At 61.4% G+C, this 13690-nt stretch overlaps 2 protein-coding genes across 7 annotated transcripts; both read left to right on the top strand.

The window, feature by feature from the left end:
- Positions 1-844: 844 nt before the first annotated feature.
- On the top strand, positions 845-2073 carry MC1R (melanocortin 1 receptor; the record flags this gene model as incomplete). The annotated part of the gene is made up of 1 exon (XM_082677534.1): positions 845-2073. One exon carries the CDS (start codon positions 845-847, stop codon positions 1796-1798), a length of 954 nt encoding a protein of 317 aa, XP_082533660.1. The 3' UTR covers positions 1799-2073.
- A 2725-nt stretch (positions 2074-4798) lies between these two features.
- TUBB3 (tubulin beta 3 class III) lies at positions 4799-13026 on the top strand (the record flags this gene model as incomplete). 6 transcript variants are annotated; one of them, XM_082677675.1, is made up of 5 exons in its annotated part: positions 4799-4856; positions 10287-10395; positions 10934-11044; positions 11740-11828; positions 12435-13026. In XM_082677675.1, 5 exons carry the CDS (start codon positions 4800-4802, stop codon positions 12813-12815), a joined length of 747 nt encoding a protein of 248 aa, XP_082533801.1. In that variant the 3' UTR covers positions 12816-13026. The 6 variants fall into 6 exon arrangements, with proteins under 6 accessions (XP_082533801.1, XP_082533796.1, XP_082533797.1 ...); XM_082677670.1 differs by having other exon boundaries at positions 10287-10473; positions 11740-13026; XM_082677671.1 differs by having other exon boundaries at positions 11740-13026.
- Between the last annotated feature and the right edge of the window lie 664 nt (positions 13027-13690).

Genomic DNA, 13690 nt, shown 5'->3' on the forward strand with positions numbered 1-13690 from the left:
GTGCTGGCTCGGCTGCGGTGACCTTTTGCAGAGGCAGTGGGGGCCGTCGGGGGAGGTCTGGCAGCTCTGTCCCCGCCCCTGCCCCGGGAGGAGCTGGAGCGCAGGAAGCGGCTGGGGGTCCTTGGGGCAGGACCGCCTTCAGTCCGCGTTTAACGTGGGGCAGGCTGGTGTGTGTGCATGCGTGTGTGTGTGTGTGTGTGTGTGTGTGTGTGTGCATGTGCGTGTGTGTGTTCCTGAGGCAGGATCCGACGGCTTCAGGGAGGAGGTGGTGGTCTTGCATCGGGCCTGGAAGAGGGCTGGAAGTCTCCGAGGCAGGTCCGGAGCGGGACCCCCGCGCCCGCGACACCTGGAGGGGAGGTGGGCTGAGCACCGCGCGGCTGGCCAGACTGCAGTGGTCTGAGCGCCAAGCTGCCGGGACAGGCCCGGATGGAGCTGCGCCATCTAGCGGCAGACCTCACGCTGCAGCCCGGGCACACGCCCGTCGCGGTGCCGCCCTCAGGGGGAGGGCCTCTGCGGAAGACTTTAAAGGTCCTGAGGAAGGCAGGCGGTCTCGTAGGACCGAAGGTAGCAAGAGGGCTAGAAATGTCCGGATCTGGGCGACCGCGCCTCCAGGGAAGAGGGGAGGTGGACTGAGGACCAGGACAGAGACACTGAGCCCGCAAGGCTGGCAACTGGGAGCTTGGGGTCCTGGCTGGGAAGTGACGACTGGTGGAGAGGCCCGGGGCCGTGCCTGGGCCGACATTTGTCCAGCCCCGGAGGACGGAGTGTGAGGGGCCTCCCGGTGGAGCCATGAGCTGGGCGGGACCCTGAGAGCAAGGACCCCTTCCTGCTCCCTGGCAGGACGATGCCTGTGCTCGGCCCCCAGAGGCAGCTGCTGAGTCCCCTCAACTCCACGTCCCCAGCCACCCCCCGCCTCGGGCTGGCCACCAACCAGACGGGGCCCCAGTGCCTGGAGGTGTCCGTTCCCGAAGGTCTGTTCCTCAGCTTGGGGCTGGTGAGTCTCGTGGAGAACATGCTGGTGGTGGCCGCCATCATGAAGAACCGCAACCTGCACTCGCCCATGTACTACTTCATCTGCTGCCTGGCCGCGTCCGACCTGCTTGTGAGCATCAGCAACGTGCTGGAGACGGCCGTCATGCTGCTGCTGGAGGCCGGCGCCCTGGCCCCTCGGGCCGCCGTGGTGCAGCAGCTGGACGACGTCATTGATGTGCTCATCTGCAGCTCCATGGTGTCCAGCCTCTGCTTCCTGGGCGCCATCGCCGTGGACCGCTACATCTCCATCTTCTACGCCCTGCGGTACCACAGCCTCGTGACATTGCCCAGGGCGTGGCGGGCCATCGCGGCCATCTGGGTGGCCAGCATCCTCGCCAGCACCCTCTTCATCGCCTACTACAACCACGCGGCCGTCCTGCTCTGTCTCGTGAGCTTCTTCGTAGCCATGCTGGTGCTCATGGCGGTGCTGTACGTCCACATGCTGGCCCGGGCGTGCCAGCATGCCCGGGGCATTGCCCGGCTCCACAAGAGGCAGCGCTCCACCCAGCAGGGCTTCGGCCTCAAGGGCGCAGCCACCCTCACCATCCTGCTGGGCACCTTCTTCCTCTGCTGGGGCCCCTTCTTCCTCCACCTCTTGCTCATCGTCCTCTGCCCTCAACACCCCACCTGTGTCTGTATCTTCAAGAACGTCAACCTCTTCCTCACCCTCATCCTCTGCAACGCCATTGTGGACCCTCTCATCTATGCCTTCCGCAGCCAGGAGCTCCGGAAGACGCTCCAAGAGGTGCTGCAGGGCTCCTGGTGAGCTGCTGGGCAGAGGGAGGAGGTGCTGTCGTGTGGCCCAAGCCCTGGGTGGCCGGGGCGGTCCCTTGGCGGAGAGGACGGGCTAGGCCATCGCTGAAGGTGTGGCTGCACAGACCTTCTGGGGCCCGGGAGGGGAATGGCCCGAAGCTCCAGGAGGAGCTGTGGGGGATGGGTGAGGCTGGGAGGCGGCGGGGCACGGCCCCCCCGTCCACTGGGATGTGCAGGGTGGTGGCAGAAGCTGTCGGCAGCGCTGCTCCAAGGACTTTGTGACCAGCAAGGAGGAAGGCGTGGAGCCACCGTGGAGGGTGGGGCTTCTCTCTTCCAAGGCTCAGTGGTGACCGAGAGCCAGGGCTCAGCCCATCTGTCGACACCGCACGCCCCCGGCGGACAGTGCCGGCCAACACCTGCTCTGGGTGAAGCGGGGGCCATCGGCCTGAACTGGGGACCAGTACCCAGGCTCCTGGGCCAGGAAGCAGCCTGGTAATAAATTCTATGCTTGGTGCAGCCTCCTTGCCATCTGTCTTGCCTCCTTCCAGAAGCTGCTTGAAGCTTGAGGTGGAGGAGTGGGGGCGGGGCTGAGGGGGGAAGGAAGGAAGGAAGTCCCAGGAACCAGCCAGCAACCGTGGCTGGGCTGCCCAGGTGAGGAAACCACAGCCCCACCTGGGGGAGAGCGCGGGAACCTGACCACACCCACCCGATCCTGTGCCTTTGCTTTCTCTGGGGTGCAAACCCCCGCCCAGAGCAACTGGAGTAAGGGCAGCAGCTCCCCTGCCCCCAGCCACCACCATGGTGACAAGACCCCAGCACTGTCCAGGCGCCCTCAACTGCAGCAGAAGCAGGACCACAGTGACCCATGTGTGACCCTGGCCAGAACGTGGCCCTCTCTTGGCCCAGTCCTGCAGCCCCTCGTTCGTATCCCTGCCTCATCCAGCGGCAGGGTGGCCTGGAGGCTGGGGTCTGCTCTCTTCCAAGTGCTGCCCTTCTGGGAGGAGGGTCAGGGCTCCACCAGCCCTGGAGGGTGTGAGGCAAGGCCCCCCAGAAGGCCGTGAGGCTGTCCAGGGGCTACAGGGGTGTCCAAGCCCCAGGGGAGTGGGCCTCTGCGGCGGACCGTGCTGACTGATGCTGGGAGCCCTTGGGTCCTCCCTCTGCTGCAGCCCTGGGCTGAGTTCCCACCTGCTTCCTCCACAGACACAGCATACATTCGACCCCCTTCCTGGTACAGGCTCAGTGGAGGAACAGTGATGGTATCAGCCAACTCCAAGGCAGGTCTAGTAATGCCTGCAGCCCCTGCCACCCCCTGGCCAGCCACCCGAGCCCTGTCCCGGCCAGTTCCTGCCCGCCCACCACTGGCAGCTCCAGCCCTGACTGCTGACCTCGGGGCTGGGAGCTGGTTCCCAGCAGGGCCGGCTTTTGCTGGGAGACAGGATGATGAGTCAGCCTCGAGCCGGGCACCAGAGCCCTCTGGGGATGGAGGGGGAGCTGGCCTGGCCCGATGCCACCCTGCAGGGCGGCAGGGCTGGTGATGGGTCCTGGTCAATGGGATGCAAAGCTTCTTCCTTTGCTCAACAGGGAGGCGCAGCCAGCTCCAGGGAAGAGCCAAATGCTCCCCAGGACCCCCTGAACGGGGACAGGGAGGGGCCCCAGGCGGCTGGAAGCCAACCACAGAAAGCCACATCATGGACGTGTTGTGAGGGAGGGCGTCTCTCGAGAACAAAAGGCCCATTTCTAGACTTGCCAAACTGGGGAAGCTGCAAGAGGAGAAAGAGAGGGGCGCGCACACAGCTACACCACACAAGCAGTGTGACCGCACACACAGGAACAGGTCCGCACGCTGTGGCTGAGACCCTTCCTGAGGATTTTGTTACTGAAATATCAGGAGGACTTGATGATAGGCGGTTTCACTCTAACGTCTGACCCCAGCAGACTGCTAGGCCAGTGGGTCGTCCAGCCTCTGAACTGCGTGTCCACTTCACCGCCTCCCTTCTCTCCCTTATGCGCACACCATCTCCCTACGTAGCTCCCCCAGCCCACCGAATTTCCTTAGCCTCACTTGGACCAAGACTCCAGGGGTACAGGTGACATCAGGGAGAGTGAGTCAGACAGAAACCACTGCCCTCCCCCCACCCCACCCCCAGTCAGTTCTGTGCCTGGCTTGTTTGTGTCTTTCTGACAATTCCTGACACCGATGTTCACTGAGCAGCAGCTACATGCCAGGTGCTGTGCCTGGCAGGGGTACAGAGCAGCCCCACCTGCTAGGTCCGTTTGGAATCTCATGGCAGCCCCCTGGGGAAGAAGAGGCAGGTGGCATCCCCCAGTGCAGAGAAGAACAGTGAAACTCAGAGCTGCCATAGCAACCCACCGCCCCCCTCCTGCACTCACAGCCCTTCTGACTCAGACGTTTGGGAGCCCTGCCCCATGATTTCTTTCTTCTGGAGAGAAGTCGGTGCCCGCTGCAGCCTTTTCCTGGCTACCCCACCATTAAGGGACCCGGCAAAGCTCAGAGTACCTGGTCCGCCCCTTCGCGACACAAGACAGGGAGCTGGGAGGCGTCCATGTTGGCCTTTCGGGGTGGGAAATGGGGTTGGTCCCTACACAGGTGTGGACAAGAAAGACCCTCCTCGCAAAGCCGAGGGGGGAGGCTGCCGCTGGGGTGGGATAGAGGCGGCAGCCGGGGCGGAGGCCGAGGGCCAAGGGGGCTTCTATTGTCCTCCCTGGAGCTCGCCAGCCCCTCCTTTCGGGTGCGCGGTCCCCAGACCCCTGGGGCGGCGGGAGGAGGCGCTGCAGCGCGCGGTGGAGCGGGGATGCGCGGTGCTGATGCTGCAGCCCTGCCGCATTCTGCGGCGGCGTCCCCGGATTGGCCGCGCGCGATGACGCCAGGGCGGGCGCGGCGGGCGGGGCCCAGCCTATAAGAGCGGGCGGCGGGGGCGGCAGATCCTCCGCAGCCAGCCCCGGCCCCAGCGCGTCCGCCTGCGTCCCGCAGCCGCCCGCCACACGCACCGAGCATGAGGGAGATCGTGCACATCCAGGCCGGCCAGTGCGGCAACCAGATCGGGGCCAAGGTGAGGCCGTGCGCCGCCCCCCTGCGCCGGGCTCCGCACCCGGCGCGCATCCCGCGTCCCCCGCCCCCTCCTCGAGCCGGTCCCCGGGGGGAGGGAATCAGGGAGGCGGTACGCGCAGAGCCGCACCCCGAGCCTCACTCGCCACTGCGAAGCCTAGAAGAAAAGGATGGGCTTGCCCTCGCTGCGGGCTGCCGGGACGCCGGGTCGTCCCCTCTGCCATTTCCACCCCCGCCTTTCCGCTGCCCCTACCGGGCTTACCTCGGGCCTGCGGGAGCACAGCGCAGGTCAGCCGCTAAACTCCATCCACCCGCCGCTGCAGGTGCGGGGAGGCGGGGGGGCGCTGGCTGGGCGTGGCCCTCTTCTCTGGGGTCACAATGCAGCCTCAGGCGAGATGGGTGGGGTGGGCAGGTTTGGGTGGGGCTCGCCCCGAAGCCATAATGATCCCCCCCCCCGGCACGCCAGTAACTTGGTACCCTCCAAGAGTCCAGAGCCGCCCCATGCCCCCACCTAGCTTTGACCACCCTCAGCTTCCTTTTGGAAGCTGGCCGCACCCTTTTCCTTTGTTGGGGGAAGAATTGGGCCCGGACTCGGGATGACCTTGGTTGAGGACTGGACTCTCCCTCAGCGTAGCCCTGCCTGGGCAACCCCTGGCCCCTCGCCACAGGGTTGGATCAAACCCACGTAGGGACCGCGAGTCTCGGGGTCGGACGTGGGAACAAAGCCGGGGTGGGCGGGTGGGGTCGAGAGCTACTTCACCACTAGGCCCCTCCCCTCCATTGTTAGCCCACCTCACAGATGTTGGAACTGAGGCGGGAAGGGGATGGCGTCATCCCCAGCCGAACCCAGGAGGCAGGTGTCCCATCCCTAAGTCCAGAGAAGCTGTCCCTTGCCCAAGGTCACATAGCAAGTGGAGACAGAGCCTCTCCACCCTCCGGCTCTCAGTCTCTGCAAATGCTCAGCGCAGGGCTCAGGCTGGGTGGGTGCGGCCTGCTGCCCCCTGTGCTTTCCTCAGAACAATATAGGGGGGGGGGGGGGGCGGGTGGCTTTGTCAGCACCAAGGCCAGGGACCCAGAGAGGGCTGGTGTCGAGCTGGTTCCCTAAGGAGGCAGTGGGAGGAGACAGGTCCTGGAGGGGAAGGGGCCAGGAAAGGCTTCCTCTGGAGGCTGTTGCCATGGAAACCGGGCAAGAACAAAAAGCTAATTACAACAGGGCTGGGGCAGCCACGTGGCTGACATGTAAATTGCAACTTGGGCTCTAGGGTGGAGGCGCCTCACATGGGGGGGAGGGCGTAGTGGGGAGACACCCTAATCACCGAGGAGACAGCTGTGCCTGCCTGAGGAAGGGGCTGGGGGAGGGGAGGCCTGGGGGACCAAGGCCTCAAATTAAATCAGGGCTCTGGGGGCTGTCACTGACAGCTGCCCTGGACGGGCAGAAGGGGCCATGGGCTCATTAATGTGGTCACAGGGGCCAGGCCTGCCCTGAGCATCTGCTCCTCCGAGAGTCAGGGGTCACTGAAGGGAAGCAGGGCAGCCTGAGTCCCACCATGAGCCTGGGGGAGTGGTGATCCTGTCACGGGGCTTCCTTCTATGGCTGGACCGGCACTGATCAGGCAAACGCAGGTTCATGCCCAGCTGCAGCCCCCATGGGTGGAGGGCAGGGCAGAGGCAGCGGCCCGAGTGCTGGACAGTGGCCTCCGCAGAGATTTTTTTCCTGCTTCAAGTGCAGTGGCCCTTGGGTTTGCTCATTACTTTTTATTCATTTTGGCTTAATTTCCTTAACTCTTGTTTGTTTTTAAAACTAATATCTGATCCTTTTTAACAATGCAAAAGAGAGAGTGGTGGATTTGGGGGGGAGGGGGATCGTTTCTTCCTTTTCAACCGCTGCCCTTTGCAGTGACCAATGGAAGCAGTCTAGTGGTTTCCTTCCGGCCTCCCAGCCCTGGAAAATCTCCAGAACCAAACTGAACGCGCTCACAGCGTGTGTGGGGATTTGCCTGCCCCGGCACCCAGCACCTGCCCTGTGGACAGGCATGCGTTCCTTGGCCATTTTTGTTTCCAGCTTCCGTACTGGTTGTGACCTCCTGGTGGAGGGAGAGCAAACTTTTCTCGCCCATCACCAGCAAGCAGTAGCTGACTGGGGTGGGCAAGAGGGGCTGCTTCCCCTGCTTGGGGGCGGGCCGCCCGCTCGGGAGAGGGCCTGGCTGCGGGTGGGGATGGGAGTGGAAGTTATGGAGGGAGGTCAGGGCGATCGGGGCCAGGAGAGAGCAGGGCTCTCCTGAGAGGTGACATGACGGCATTTATGACTCGTGACGATGACCAATACGTGTTGGGCGCTGCACTTCTCGAGGCTGCGGTGGGATTGGGTGTCGCCCTTCCCCAAGGATAAAAAAAACGCCTGGGATGGACAGAGCAGGAGTTTGAATCTAGGCCTGTGTGGACACATCAGGATGGGCAGGGAGACCCCAGCTCCCACAGTGGGGCGAAGAGTCTGAGGACCCCACCCTCCGCCCCTAGGGGGCAGGGCCGTCCCGGAGCCTTTGTCTGCGCCCAGCCTCTCGGCCGCTGGGCGGGGTCTCGGAAGGGCGGGGCCTGGCCCTGACAACCAATGGGAAGAGGAATTTCCTGGTTTCCGCACCCCACCCCCACCCCGCCCCTCCCAGTTGGGTCCAGCTTAAACCCACCCCCCCCCCCCAGTCGGCCAGCCCTCCCTCCCGGGAGCCACTGCACCCCTCTTGCCTTGGGCTCCTGCGCGCGCCCCGCCACCTCCCCCGCCCACGAGCGTAGGCGCCGCAAAGGTCAGTACCACGGACAGCGCCGCGGCGCACGCCCCCAGCTCGAGACAAAACCGTGGGGTCTGAAATAGGAGCCCTGGCCTGGACCCTGGGGTCCGCGCGCCACCTGGCAGTTTTCTCATCTGTAGTGATGATCATAATTATTCTTTAATTTATAAAATAGTATTTTGTTATTTATTAAATGTTATATGATCTGTATATATAATATATTCTAAGTTTTATTATTTTAAATCACAATTCGTATTTGTTTTAACTACAAAAGCAATTATTAACGTATTCTCCTTCTAAAAAGTTGAAACATTGCAGATAAGGCTAAAGTGCCCATGTAAGCACCTCGCCCCTCTCCGTCCCTCTCTTCAGGCAGGACAAGTTATTTTCCACTATTCTAGTCCATCTTCTGTGCATAAGCACCTATGTATAAAAAATATAGCATCTGCTGTGAGATTCTTGCTTTTACTCTGTATGTCATTGCAATGTGCCTTTCCCCTAAGGGTGTGCCTTGGAGATCTGCTCATACCAGTGGTGATCTCTTATTGCAACACAATATTCCAAAGTATATTGATTTTTTTTCAAGTATCTTTTATTTTATTTATCAGTGAATATGACTTTACAAATTTAACTAATATCTAAGGCCTTTTAATTTTGTGAGGCCAACATTTGCTGACTGCTTTTATGTGTCAGGCCTTGAGTTGACCACTTGAAGTGGGTATCATATTATGTCCACTTTACAGATGAGAAAACGGAGGTCCTGAGAGGTGGAGTCACTGGCACACACTGGCCAGTGCTGGGGTCTGCACTCACTCTGGTCTGCTGCCTCCTGGAAGCCTATGCATGTCATAGAGCGGTCCAGAGAACTTTCCATAGATGTGTTGGTGGCTCGGTGGCTGAGTCACTCTCTCCCCCTCCCACACTTGCCATCTCAAGCTCATCCCTTCTCTACAGGGGCTGTGGGTATCTCTGAAGCCAGAGGTCTGGGGTGTCCCAGGGCTGTGGGAACCAAGGCCCCCGGCTCACACTGTCCTGAGGAGGGCATGGGGAACCCAGCAGTGGGAGGAAGCTCTGATCAGGCCCCGAATGCCTCAGTGACACCTCTAATTACAGCGGTAATGCACACTTAATGCAGAAAAAAAGAAGAAAACTTACCAATGACAAAAACACACAAAGGAGGAAGAAGTCCAGCTCCCACCCTTGCTGAGAGCTGACCTCTGATAACAGTCTCTCTGGGTGAAATGCTAAGATCCTTCTGTACATTTTATAATAATGACAGTTCATACTTCTCAGGTTTAAAAATGTTTTTATTTTTAACGAATCTTTTTTTTTTTTTGAGAAGTTAACATGTGCACGTGACAAAAATTCCAAAAGAACCAAACGGTGTGCAGTGCCAAAGCCTCTCCCCCAGCCCCGGACCACTCTCAGGCACGGCTGCCTCCCCCAGCCCCGGACCGCTCTCAGGCACGGCTGCCTCCCCCAGCCCCGGACCGCTCTCAGACACGGCTGCCGGCAGCAGATTTTTGAATGTCTGTCAGAGACATCTATATATAGATACGCATGTGAAAACTGATTTCTAACTGCTTTTCTCACTGAGCAGTCTTTTCCCGAGCACATGACCCATGTGTAGAGGCCCTTTGCTTCTTGGGGCCTTCACACCCGTTCTTCTGAGTCACCCCAACCCTGAGGGGCAAAGGGGAGGAGCACTGGTAAGTCACACGGTGTGTGACCACAATCTCCGGCCTGCATGGGCAGCTGTGCTCTGAGACAGCCTGGAAGTGCCCCTGGGGCGAGCACAGAGCACTGCGCAGCCTTCCCTTCACCCAGGGCGGGTGTCTTTGCCTGCTAATAATCCCACGTGGCACTCACCATTCACAGGCCCTGTGCAGAGTAACTTGCTTTATTCTCACAACAACCTGGCTTCATCATCAGGCCCACTGAACAGGTGAGACCACTGAGGCACAGAGAACCTCCAGGACCTGCCCAAGGTCACGCAGCTGGGAAGGGGTGGTCCTGCCCTGCCCCAGTCCTGAGAGAAGCGCGGTAGGTTCCTGAGCAGGGCGAGCAGGGCAGGAGACCGTGGGGAGAGTGAGCCCTTGAAGCTGGGGCTGTGCCGTCTCAGCTTGGACAGGCTGGGTAACCCCAGGCAAGCGACTCCCCACTCAGGCGGCTGGGGCTGCTGGCGTGCTGGGCGCTGCCAGGCCCTGTCACTGGGCATCTTTGCCCCGACAGCGAGGGGCGCGTGTGCCCTGGCCCGTCTCCAGCACTTACCTTCTCTGTGCTTCAGCTTTCTCATCTGCGAGGAGGGAATGAAAAACGAGGCACCCCGAGAGCGTGTCTGTTACTCATGGAGAAGTAGCCTCCCCAAGGCCCCTGGCCACCAAGGGCAGAGCTGGGTCTGGGGACCCGGGTCTGTGTCAGCTGAGCCCTGAACCACGCTGAAGGCTCTGGTCTCCATGGACGTGCATATTTATTACGACAATTTTCTTACAGATGACACAGCTAGGGGTTCTTTTTCAAAGTCACTCAAAGGGACTAGTGCAGGCTTTGGGTCCAAGCCCCTAATTTCGTACCAGGGCTTCAAGGCTACGGGAGGGAAGGGGCCTGGTGGGGGTCACAACCACCTACTGACCCCTCCGTTCCCCCTGCAGTTCTGGGAGGTCATCAGCGACGAGCACGGGATAGACCCCAGTGGCAATTATGTAGGGGACTCGGACCTGCAGCTGGAGCGCATCAGCGTCTACTACAACGAGGCCTCTTGTGAGCCCCCATCCTGGACCAAGGGGTGGGGTGGGGGGACCTTGACTGCTGGGTCCCAGCATCTCTGCCTTCCTTTCAGTTGGCTGGCAGGTGCAACCAGAGACTCACAGAATAAAGACAGGGGATCCTAATAACCCTAGCGAGATTCAAATGTGTTTAATGGCCATGAGACACACGCACAGTCCGGTGGAATGGCCAGGGCTGGGCAGGGTCCCAAAGGCCCCTTCAGGAGGCCCATGGGAGGGTCCAGAGCAGGGGTTACCTGGAGAGGTCGGGCAGGGGCTACTCAGCAACTGGTGCGAAATGGTGTCTTTAGTGAACTGGCAAAATATTAACCTGCCCACGTAGACGTGGGATTTGGTCCTGGCTGTCCGGATGTCAACCATGACTCCCTTTTCACACGTGGCTCCTGCCTCTCTGACCCCAGAGTCTGAGCTCTTAGGGTGAGAGCATGAGGCTGGCAGTCTGGGGCAGGACTTAGAGGGAAGGAGGGGCGCCTAGCTTCTGTGACCCATGTAACCCACCCCTCTGCCCTCAGCTCACAAGTATGTGCCTCGGGCCATCCTGGTGGACCTGGAGCCTGGAACCATGGACAGCGTCCGGTCTGGGGCCTTTGGGCACCTCTTCAGGCCTGACAACTTCATCTTCGGTAAGTTTCCCCTGCCCCAGCCTCTCCTGGTGGACCCCACTGCCGGCAAACCCAGATCAACAGAAACAAGGGCAGAGTCACCCCTGCCTGTGACCCTGCAGAGCAGACCTGATCTCCCCAATCTGCAGCTTGGGACAGAGTCCCAGAGAAAGGGTTCTGTGCAAGGAACAGAAACCACTTGTGATTTCAAGCAGAACGATGTGTGCGACAGAGGCTTGAGCTCACAGGATCCTTAGAGAGATGGGGGCGGGGGCGGGGTAGGGGGCAGCAGCAGTGCCTCCAGAGGATACCGGCTCACGAGCACGCGACGTTGCTGTGGTCAGGTCAGCTGTCCTCACACCCTTGAGTCTGGTGGCAGGGCCCTGGGTGCTCACACGGTGACAGGAGGAAGGCCACAGCCCACTTCCACCCCCTAGCGCTCAGCACCCCAACTCATGGGCATGAGCCTCCTCCCGACCCCGGGCTGTGAGGGGTGCTGGGGCTGCAGTTTACCCTTCCAGCACAGCCGGCCAGAGGGTGGGTGGCCTGGAGGGGAGGGATGATCGACTCCCCACACGGTGTGGCTGGGAGGGCTTGAGAAGGTGCGGGCAGCCCCGCTTCATGGAGGGTAAACAGGCACAGGGCTGCGTCCGCGGCTGCCATCAGGCAGGCACTGGAGGTCTGACCCCGTCCGTGTCCCCCTGCCCCCGTCCCAGGTCAGAGTGGGGCCGGCAACAACTGGGCCAAGGGCCACTACACGGAGGGTGCCGAGCTGGTGGACTCGGTCCTGGACGTGGTGCGGAAGGAGTGTGAGAATTGCGACTGCCTGCAGGGCTTCCAGCTGACCCACTCGCTGGGGGGCGGCACGGGCTCGGGCATGGGCACCCTGCTCATCAGCAAGGTCCGCGAGGAGTACCCCGACCGCATCATGAACACCTTCAGCGTGGTGCCCTCGCCCAAGGTGTCGGACACGGTGGTCGAGCCCTACAACGCCACGCTGTCCATCCACCAGCTGGTGGAGAACACGGACGAGACCTACTGCATCGACAACGAGGCGCTGTACGACATCTGCTTCCGCACTCTCAAGCTGGCCACGCCCACCTACGGGGACCTCAACCACCTGGTGTCGGCCACCATGAGCGGGGTCACCACCTCCCTGCGCTTCCCGGGCCAGCTCAACGCCGACCTGCGCAAGCTGGCCGTGAACATGGTGCCCTTCCCGCGCCTGCACTTCTTCATGCCCGGCTTCGCCCCGCTCACCGCCCGCGGCAGCCAGCAGTACCGCGCGCTGACGGTGCCCGAGCTCACCCAGCAGATGTTTGACGCCAAGAACATGATGGCGGCCTGCGACCCCCGCCACGGGCGCTACCTGACCGTGGCCACTGTCTTCCGGGGCCGCATGTCCATGAAGGAGGTGGACGAGCAGATGCTGGCCATCCAGAGCAAGAACAGCAGCTACTTTGTCGAGTGGATCCCCAACAACGTGAAGGTGGCCGTGTGCGACATCCCGCCCCGCGGGCTCAAGATGTCCTCCACCTTCATCGGCAACAGCACAGCCATACAGGAGCTGTTCAAGCGCATCTCGGAGCAGTTCACGGCCATGTTCCGCCGCAAGGCCTTCCTGCACTGGTACACGGGCGAGGGCATGGACGAGATGGAGTTCACCGAGGCCGAGAGCAACATGAACGACCTGGTGTCCGAGTACCAGCAGTACCAGGACGCCACGGCCGAGGAGGAGGGGGAGATGTATGAAGATGATGACGAGGAATCCGAGGCGCAGGGCCCCAAGTGAAGCGGCTGAGGGGTGGGACGCGGCCGCGGCCAGGACCGACAGGTCTGTCCCCTGAGCCATGTAGCCACTGACACACCCCTGCCCTTTCTCCCACCAGGCCCCGTCATGTCACCCTAGGGCTCCCAAGTGTGTGTCCTTTAGTACTTACAGCATCCCCGCCCCGTGTGAGTCTTCTCCGCTGTCTTCCGCCATAGGTCAAATCCATTTTGCGTGGCCCGTTTGTCTCTCTGCTTTATCATCAGCTCCAGGCCTGATGTTTTATGGTTTGGTTCGTTTTTTTTACTGGTTTGTGTTTATATCTTGGGGGGATACTTAATAAATTTATTGCTGTCGGATACCCGTGTCTGGTGCTGGAGAGTTCTTCTTATTCTGGAAAGTTGGGGCCAGAGGGGTTAGGAGGGGCAGACAGGGAGGCCCGGTGGCGGGGGCAGGACAGAGCATCATCGTCTCCCAGTGGGGGCTGACGTGGGCCTGTGCTTGGAACCTGCAGCTGTCCCAAGGTGCAGCCCCTGGCAGGGGAGCTCCTGGCGGTGGTGCTGGAGAAGGTGGCCATGGCTGCAGGAGGCCCAGGCGTGCTCTCAGGCGACCCGGCACAAGCCCCAGTCCCCTCCAGGGTGACTCGTGCCGCAGAGTTTTCCTCTGGCTTATCCGGGCGCTAGACGTTAGAGGCAGGCAGCCGAGACCCAAAGGGGAGTCAGGAAGGGGGGACCTTGAGGACTCCCCCGGAAAATGTAGTGTGCTGGAGGGTGGGGGCTTGAGCCCTGGGGAAGGGCGGGTCTGGTCAGCGAGTTGTGGGCACAGCACCCCGCGCAGCCGGGTCGGAAGCGAAGTTCTGGCCCACGCGCCCCCTGGCGGTCGTTTCCTGTGGCCGCAGG

The sequence above is a fragment of the Grampus griseus genome (genome assembly GCF_964374135.1).
Source record: "Grampus griseus genome assembly, chromosome: 19".
NCBI classification, from domain to species: domain Eukaryota; kingdom Metazoa; phylum Chordata; class Mammalia; order Artiodactyla; family Delphinidae; genus Grampus; species Grampus griseus.